Source organism: Myotis davidii, unplaced genomic scaffold (assembly GCF_000327345.1).
Source record: "Myotis davidii unplaced genomic scaffold, ASM32734v1 scaffold390, whole genome shotgun sequence".
NCBI lineage: Eukaryota > Metazoa > Chordata > Mammalia > Chiroptera > Vespertilionidae > Myotis > Myotis davidii.
In genome coordinates, this window is record NW_006282748.1 from 2,481,117 (window position 1) to 2,490,551 (window position 9,435).

The 9,435-nt window shown below is 39.6% G+C and overlaps 1 protein-coding gene across 1 annotated transcript in view; it reads right to left on the minus strand.

Annotated features, from left to right (window-relative positions):
• Positions 1–9,435, minus strand: part of ESRP1 (epithelial splicing regulatory protein 1) — a 50,451-nt gene that overhangs the window by 18,811 nt on the left and 22,205 nt on the right. Inside the window, exons 10-12 of the mRNA XM_015560927.1 lie at positions 7,844–8,070; positions 5,501–5,687; positions 1,564–1,732 (exon numbers count right to left, since the gene is read on the minus strand). Coding sequence (XP_015416413.1) covers positions 1,564–1,732; positions 5,501–5,687; positions 7,844–8,070 — 583 coding nt within the window. The remainder of the gene's footprint in view (positions 1–1,563; positions 1,733–5,500; positions 5,688–7,843; positions 8,071–9,435) is intronic.

The following is a 9,435-nucleotide window of genomic DNA, read 5'->3' on the forward strand; positions in this document are numbered from 1 at the left end:
CAGGTTCTGGTCTCTCTCCTGAATGTGTGTGTGTGAGGGATGACTCTCTCTCATCATTGATGTTTCTTTCTCTCCCTCTCCCTTCCTCTATAACATCAATAAAAAAATATATTTTAAAAAATGGACAGAGGACCTAAACAAACATTTCTCCAAAGAGGACATACCGATGGCGAAGAGATATATGAAAAGATGCTCACCATCACTAACCAGCAGGTAAATACAAATTAAAATCACAACCGGTCATCACCTCACATCTATCAGAATGGCTATTATCAATACACCAACAAACAACAAGTGTTGATGAGAATTTGGAGAAAAAGGAACCCTCATGAATTGTTGGTGGGATGGTGGTATCACTATGGAAAACAGTATGCAGGTTCTTCAAAATATTAAAAATAGGGCTATCATATACTCAAGCAATTCCACTTCTGGATATTTATCCAAAGAAAAGAAAAACACTAATTCAAAAAGATATATATGCCCCCCTAGGTTCACTGCAGCATTATTTACAAGAGCCAAGATAGGGAAGTAACCCAAATGCCCATCAATAGACAACTGGATAAAAAAGTTGTGGTTCATGTATATAATAAAATAGTACTTGACCATAAAAAGGAAATACCTTGCTATTTATAATAGCATGGATGCTTGAAATCATGCCATATTTGTCTTTGTCTAACTTATTTCACTTAGCATAAGACAAATACGGAATGATTTCATTTATATGTGGAATCTAAAGAACAAAATAAATGACCAAACAAAACCAAAACTAACTTACAGATACAGAGAACAAATTGATGGTTACCAGATGGGAGGAGGCTTCAAGGGTGGAGTGAAAAATATGTAGGAATTAGGAAGTACATGTTGGCAGTTATAATATAGTCAATAAAAGTGTACTAATTACGTATGCATCAGGTGGGTCCTAGACATATCGGGATGATCACTTTGTAAGTTGTATAAATGTCTAATCACTATGTTGTACATAAGAAATGAATAATATTGTATATGAACTATAATTTTAAAAAATTTTTCCCCTAGAATCCAGAAAAAAGTAAAAAATTTGATTCTAAGAAAGTTCTAAATAAGTCTCATTTTGGACTTGTTAGTAAAGACTTAGGGGTGAAAGAATACAAGTTGTGTACAGTTTAAAAGAACTGTTGTTATTTATTGTGGGGTAACAGGAATTAATGCTATTTAAAAATATAATTGTTATCTTTAAGGATTTTTTTAGTCTTTGCTTTTTTTAAATTCATTCACAATATATTGCCACCCTATTGCAATGATCACAGTGCCCCTCACTTAGGGCCCTAGGAAAGGAGAAAGGAGAAAAGCAAAGTTGTACACAAAAATAGCCTAAAAGATGTTGTTAACATATGGTTTAGAAAAAACACAGAACTTATTTTGCTTTGTCTTGAAACGACCTTCTTGCTTAGAGATGACCAGAAGCTATTGCCTACCATGGTAACCTTCAACGTGGCAGACAATAGTCTTTTGTGAACTCAGGCACCGGCCATCAAAGGAGTCATTTGTTTCTGTCCCGCATTTCCACTTCCGCCATAGCCTTACCTGGGATAGTAAGCTGTGTAGTTCATGAAGAGCTGAGTGCCGGCTGGGTAGTATGCTGTGGAGGGCTGCAGTGCTCGTGGATTCAAAAGCAGAGAGGGCTGATAAATGGCAGCTTCCGTGGGAATCACAGCTGCAGGAGCTGGAAATGTGTAGGAAGGAGGAGACAGGCCTACATAAGCAGAGAGAGACACTTTGAGACATTTGTAACAGCTGACGCATGTGTGCTCAGCACTCAAGCCATAAGGTTACTATTGCGCGCGCGCGCACACACACACACACACACACACACACACTCCATTAAAGTAAGAGAGCAAATCTTTATACTACCCCATGCAACTTCCTTTGGTTATACAGACAAAACTTAGAAGTAATCGCAATTCTCACACTCCATCAACCTACAGAACCGTTCTTGGTCTAAAAGCTGGAAAAAACCAGTATCATCAAACACCAGCTCAACCATTTCTTGACATGTGATTTTTCCCCCCCTACTATTGAGTGCCAGTTACCACAAAAACTTTTGAGGAAAGAAACATAAGGCTGACATTTAGTATAATTTCCAACTAAAAGCTGGATTAACTTGGCATTATTTCCACCTAAAGGTAACCCAGATGATGGGATTTGAAGCTAATCTACACCTTCAAACTTGTAAAAAAAAACCACAAAAACAAAACAACAACCTGGGCACAGGCAATGTGGCTCTGGGGTTGAGCATCAGTCACCCTCGGAACAAAGAAGTCACAGATGGATTCCTGGTCAGGGCACATGCCTGGTTTGTGGCCTCAATCCCTGGTAGGGGGCATGCAAGAGGCAGCCAATCGATCGATGTTTCTCTCTCATCAATGTTTCTGTCTATCCCTCTCCCTTCTTCTTCTTCTCTCTCTCTCTCTCTTCTCTCAAATCAATAAAAACATGTTTAAAAAATCCAACCTGGGAATTAGCCCTGAGAAATAGAAGTGTAAGTCTTCCTGAGACTCAGCCGTAAATGGTATACTCAGATTACATAGAAAATAGAAAGAATGAAATTCCTTTGTTTTCTGGTTCCCCAACTCACTAAGTGAGATGAACACTATCCAGGCCATCTGTACCCAACAATGAGGTAACTGAGAGGTTGCCTGAATTTAGGGTTCCTAAGTTGGTTTTTTGGTGAATCCTCACGAGGATATTTTTCCATTGATTTGCAAAGAAAGTGGAAGGGAGGGGGAGAGACCGAGACACGTCAACTGGTCACCTACCGCAGGACAGGTCACCTAACCAGGGCCGGGGGTCGAGCCTGCAACTGAGACACATGCCCTTGACTGGAATTGAACCTGGGACCCCTACCCCTTTAGTCCTCGGGCCGACGTTCCATCCACTGAACCAAACTGGCTAGGGCAACGTTCCTAACTGTAATTTGCACACCTGGAACCACCTATTCTATTTTGCAAATTTCAGAGGCATAGGAGATAACTTTTTCACATGAAAATCTCTCCTGTCTTCTGCAAGTCTTGTGTGTTTCTACATGTGTATGGAGAGGAGCAGGGCGGTCAGCTGCATATGGGTACACATCTCAACCTCGTGTTCACCTTTTGGATACCTCATTCATACTCGCTGAAAATCGAGCTACATGTAGATGAATTTTAAGATTATGATTCCTGGCCTTAAAAGGGCAATCAGGACAAGTTAAGGCATCAGTCACATAAAAAATTATAAAGCCTGTGTGTATTTCCTGCTTTCAAAACTATCAAGCAATTCATTAATGACAGTGTCTCAAACCAAGAAGACAGATATATATAGTAGGTGTAAGTCTTTTCTGCCTTAAAGAAAAGTAGTAATTTTTAATAACTAAGCATATTAGTCTACTCAGATTTGGGTATTCCTCAAATGATAGGACAGCTATTCTCATATTCCTAAAAGAGAATAACGAGTATACTTTCATAGACTAGAAACATGGAGGTGAAATTAAAATGCTCAGCTTTTAGAAAAGTTAAATTTTTATAAACAAATTAAAGTTTACAACTTTAAAACAATGATACTTTAGCAGCACTTCTTTCCCAAATTCAGTAAGAAACTCCTCAGTGAATCATAACTAATCACTATTTTAACTGTATTAGTCCTTGAGATTATATAAAAAACAATGCAATTTCTGTAAATTTTTTGGTTGTTGTATAAATAGGCAATCACCTAAAGTGAGTTGGCAGGAAAGAACAGTCCAGTAGAACAGGCATAATATTAGCACAAACTGGAATTCTGACTTAAGCTAAAAAATAAGTGAACTTTTTCACTAAAATGGAAAATGGCCAAATTTTAGTTAAAATTTTGGGAAAATATTAATAGTAAAAATGTGTAAATATATTTTTATGTGAAAAATACATTTATCATGTTTATTATTTTAGGGCTTGTGAGGGAGAAAGGGAAGAAATGAAAAGTCTTATGAAGAAAGTGTAATGACCAGTTTTGCACCAGGAAGAGAGAAATAAAATGGTATCACAGCAGAATTTGGGTTACACATGAAGGAGGAATTCCCTTATAACGCTCGATAGATTATCACTAAGAGAAATCATAAAAGTGACTGACAGAATCAGTGGCTTATGGACAGAATACATGTGACTAAGATTACTTTAAGATAACTACTTAGCCCTAGCTGGTTTGGCTCAGTGGATAGAGCATTGGCCTGCGGACTGAAGGGACCCAGGTTCGATTCTGGTCAAGGGCACATGCTTGGGTTGCAGGCTTGGTCTCCAGTGTGGGGCATGCAGGAGGCAGCCAATCAATGATTCTCTCTCATCGTTGATGTTTCTCTCTCTCTCTCCCTCTCCCTTCCCCTCTGAAATCAATCAAAACATATTTAAAATATATATATATATATATGTTACTACTTAAACCCAATCATAACTTTCAAAACTTGATGCTCATTAGATCAACTCTTAGCTATTCACCAACAGCAAGCAGCAGGTAAATGGAATATTAGCATTTAGGAATTCCAAGGGGGGAAAAAAAAGGATTAAGCCCCACTGAATATTCTCTGAATTAACACTTAGTGAAATAGGTTTCTTGATATAGATTTCTCTGTATTAGAAAGTAATGTTCTCGAACACTCCCTATTTTATTGTAATCAAGCACATCATCCAGTTTACTGTCTCCGTTATCTCTGGACTGTGTTCCAAGTGCTACACGCTTCAAACATACCCAACATGCCTCCTGACAGGTATGTTTTATTCAAAAGTGGAAACTGTCCAAAGATCGAAGTTTTAACACACGTGACTAACCAGAACTTGGTGTCTTCAGACTACAGGGCTTATTCCTCTCAATCAGGGTTCCAGAGGGCTTGCACCCAGGGGCCAATGCGCAAGAGCAAGTCTTGAAATTAAGCACTGATCCTGCGATCCAATGGAAACTTTGGCTAATTTATTTACGCATTTATATATATGTATATATTTTTTACTAACTTGCTCATTCCAGATATCCTGGAGAGCATGAGAAATGCTCCCCAGGTTATCCTATCCAAAAATGCTTAATGCTCAATAACTTAGAAATGCAAAATGGGCATCAAATGACCCTTCTACAGAAAGCTTCCTGGGTTACAGGAGAAAAAAAAATAAAGATCTGGCCATACTTATTTTACCTTTAAATGCGTATTAAAATATCTAACAATAGCCAGGTTGCCTCCCAGAGTCAGTGCTTATCTTGAGCACACTAAGCTTAAGAAATCAAGGGCTTATCACTGGAAAAGCGAGAATATAATCGGAAAGGAGGTATTTGTAGCATCTCTAATTATGGGGGTGTCCGCAACCAAGGTCTTCAATGATTCCCAGATACTACCAATTTCAGATGGGAAAGCCTACGTAACCACCTTGCCTGCCTCAGAAAGAACCAGGAACACAGAAAGCAGCTTAAGCACCTACCAGCGTATAGCGTAGAAGAGCGCCAAGACCCAAGAAAAACTTACATGGTAACTTACATGGCGGCGGGGATAAGCCATTTCGATTTAAAGTGCCCCCCATTAACACAAAGTTCATCTCCTCAGCTGAACACTGAAAGACTTCAACATATCTGTCCTTCATGGTTTTTTTATGACACTTCTGTGCAGCCAAATATGCTCTGTCCGCAGACTTCATCTGGATAAAGGCATCTCCTGATGGGCGGCCCTGAGCGTGCGGGGGAAGAATAAAAAACAAAAGGAGACCGTCTCCTTCAATGAGGAAATGGTTGCTTTCAAAACATGCAAAGTGACAATCACCACAGTGATCTGGGTGACAGTGTGCTGTCCTGAAATCTGGCATTTCATCCCCTAATTACCAGAATGGCCCGCAAAACATGGAAGGAACAGTTTTGAGGGTTCATGGGAGAACGTGATCCTTCTTGGTTTCTATTAGTTATCAGATTTACAAAGGGTTGACGAGGTCACCTTGTGACTGTGGTTTCAAAGTATAGGATTGTGTATTGGATCTTGCACTTCTGAAAAATCCAATTGTAACATTTGATTGAGAAAAGCTGATAACAGAATGCGTACTAGAGCCTTATGGATCTTCCTGTAAGAAACTGGATGAACGAGTGTTCTCTTTCCGCTCTCAGTTCTGTCCATCACTGACCTGCAACATACCTTTCTCTTCTCCCTGCAGCCTAGGTTGGAATGTGGCCTGGGGCAAGGTAGGGAGACAGGAAATGGGCAGGGGCCAAACACAGTTCAGGCTGGGGACAGCAGGGCCACCAGCCTTGTCTGGAAGCCCTTCTCTCGCCTCTGCCCGTGCATCTCCATCTTAAATCTTAGTCAAACAGGTGCTGATAGTGATTTTCTCTATGACAAACAGCTTGCTAAAAATCTCCTATTTAGAACCAAGCTGATAGATGTGTTCCACAGAACTGGAATCCTTAGTTATATTGAGCATGGATATTTTATGGGGGGGAGAAAAAGACACAATCAGCTTATAGCAATTCTTTCATAGTTATGGATTTCTTTAAAAGCCTCTCAGGGACTATTTAGTGCAAATGATTACCATGCAAGTTACCATACGAGTTGCCAAACCAGGGAAATCAGGGACACCAGGGAAACCCAGTCCAAGAGGGAAACCTAACATCTTTGAGGCAGCTTGTCCATCATCTAAGAAGCATTTCTCCCAAGTGCAATCACAATAGGTGATGTGGGTCAATGATAGGTCAATCTGTCTACTGTTATTAGTTAAAAAGCAATAATAGCCCCTAAGTTATTAGAAATGGTGACTCAAAGAAAAACCAAACCAATCCCTGGTGGGGATTTATGGGCAATTGTGGGGCATTTTCTTCAAACGGACTCTCACCAGTGAAGCACGCTGAGAGGGGACCTAGCATGTGCTGCTGTGGAAACCCAAGCAGGGGTTCAGGAGTTTCCGATTGCCTGTACCCAGTGATATGCACTTCCCAGTGAGGCAGGATTATGGTTTCAAATATGACCAAATCTCCATGTGAAAAGAGAAAGTGGAACACTAGCAGTTTAGAAAAACGTTGGTATTTCCAATACAAACCCATATTAAACCCATCATTGATCAGAAACATTTTCAAAGATGAATACAACTTTGCTTTTAGTAAAGAGTTGCAAAATTTTTAATTAGGACTACTGGGTTTATAGGTTTTAAGGATTCTGTCCTGCTTATGACAGCACAAAATACTGGCATATTGTCCAGCAACAAAGATGATTAATTTTATTTAAACCAAAAATTAAGGGACACTAAGCCAGGAATGCTTTTTAATATGCTTAGAGTGTATACTTGCATACCACAGAATTGGGTCAGATTTTGATAGGTTTCTATGAAATAATTCATTAATACATTTGAGTGCCTATTATGACCACATCCTATTCTAGGTGGTACAGATACTAGTCTTTATTGAGTTTGTACTTTACTGGATGTAATTTGATATATAGCACACATACATGTTTTCTAAACAGTCTATGGGTACAAAATACTCTTGAACAGACAAGCTCAGGGTACATATTGTCCATGATTGCTTTCACACTATGACAGCAGAGTAGCAGAGCTCAGCAGTTGCAACAATAAAATGTTGTATTAGACTGATATGTACTGTGTGATGATACTGAGAATCTGATGGATGGATATATGTGATGACAGAATCAGACTCAAATTTGTACTTACCATAATGACGACAGCATTCTTTCTGGAGTACATCCTAAAGACCTCTAGCATTTATAGTTACATCTTTCCTGCAAGGCTAACTATAAAACTGACAAACATTTGCACTCTTTTATGGGGAGAGACTCTTTGATGATAATAATAAGCAAATCAGTTTTCGAGCTAAGTGACTTTCTTACCTGGTGATTCAATACCATGTGAACTCCATGAGTTCGAATATCTGTGGAAAACTCCCCCAGAAAGTCCAGGATGTCCTCGATTGTGGCTGCATAAGGAAGACCTCGAAGGCGTATACAGTCTCTAACGTTTGTAGGGGGCACAAACTGCTGAGGTAGTACTGGAATAATGGGCGGGGTCGGAAGTGGAATGAGAGGAGGAGCGGAGGAGAATCGATTCAGCACCTGTACTCAAAGCAAAACAGAAGGGGACTCAGTCTTTCCTTGCCAATGCTGTCTGCAGACCAGCACTGGCATCACTGGGGGAGGAGCCTGTGAGAAATGCATAATCTCGGCTCCACCCCAAATCTACTAAGTATAAATTTGCATTTTAACAAGGTCCCCAGGTAATGCATAGCATATGAAAGTCTGAGACGCACTCATGGAGAAAGGGCTTCATGCTTTGCATCAGGGCGTGAGACCCACTTTTGCAAACGTGTGCTGAGGTATATACCACACACAGCACAAATCTGCTTAGATGAAGGACTCGTCACCTCGACAAACACATCACTATCTGCCTGGGAACACCCATCCTTAAAACGTATCACTTTCATCAATATCTGGGATGGCTAATCATGGACTACTGTAGCAATCTATCAGTTTCATTTTATTTAAGTACAGTATTCTCCTTAGTATTGCTTCACATTGCTCCAAACCCAAGAAGTATAAAGAGAATAGCCCAGTAATAGAACCACAGGTAAAACAGTGACTCTGGATTATATTAAACTATAATGCCACATTTACAAAGCAAATAATATATAAAGCAAAAAGATAGAACGGCAATGTAAAACTAAAAAAAAAAAATTTAGTGACCATGAAAATAATCACTGGCTTCCATGTGAACTTTAGACACTGGCAAGGCAGAGGATCTTGACTTTTAAATACATGAAATTTAGCTATCTTGAGAATGAATGTGGTCAAGTTCATTTTGGAGAAAAAAAAATGTTCCCACGTAAAATTCAAAGCTCTTGCAGATTTTTATCTTAGTTTAGAACATGCCCCCTATTTGATAATACTGTGCAAATGCCATGTGTGGCATCCCTGGATTTTCTGAACAATTTACCATTGCAAACTTAATCATCCTATAAACTGAAAATATAGCAATCAAAGGACACCTGAAAATTTGCCCTAATTTCCTCACTCACCCCTGTTCACAGTTGCTCTCTAAGTAAGAGGTGACAAACAAAGAATAAACACAGCAAAACACTGGCTGCCTCTGGCCCAGCCCCTACCCAGGACTGACCCTGCAAAAGCAGGGCATGTGCCCTGCCCAGGAATTGAACCGATGATCTCTTGGTGCATGGGTTGATGCTCAACCACTGAACCACACCGACCGGGCCAGATATATACTTTTGAAACAGAATATAAAAGAATATCTATAGCAGCATTCCAGTTATATAAAAACACCTGGTATTTTTGTATGTGTGTACACAAGCTAACCGTGGCTATCATTTCATAACAGAGTAAGATTTTATTTTAACAATGAATAGTGGAGGGTTGGTTCCAGAAATAAATAGAAAAAATGGCCCTGGCTGGTTTGGCTCACTGGATAGAGT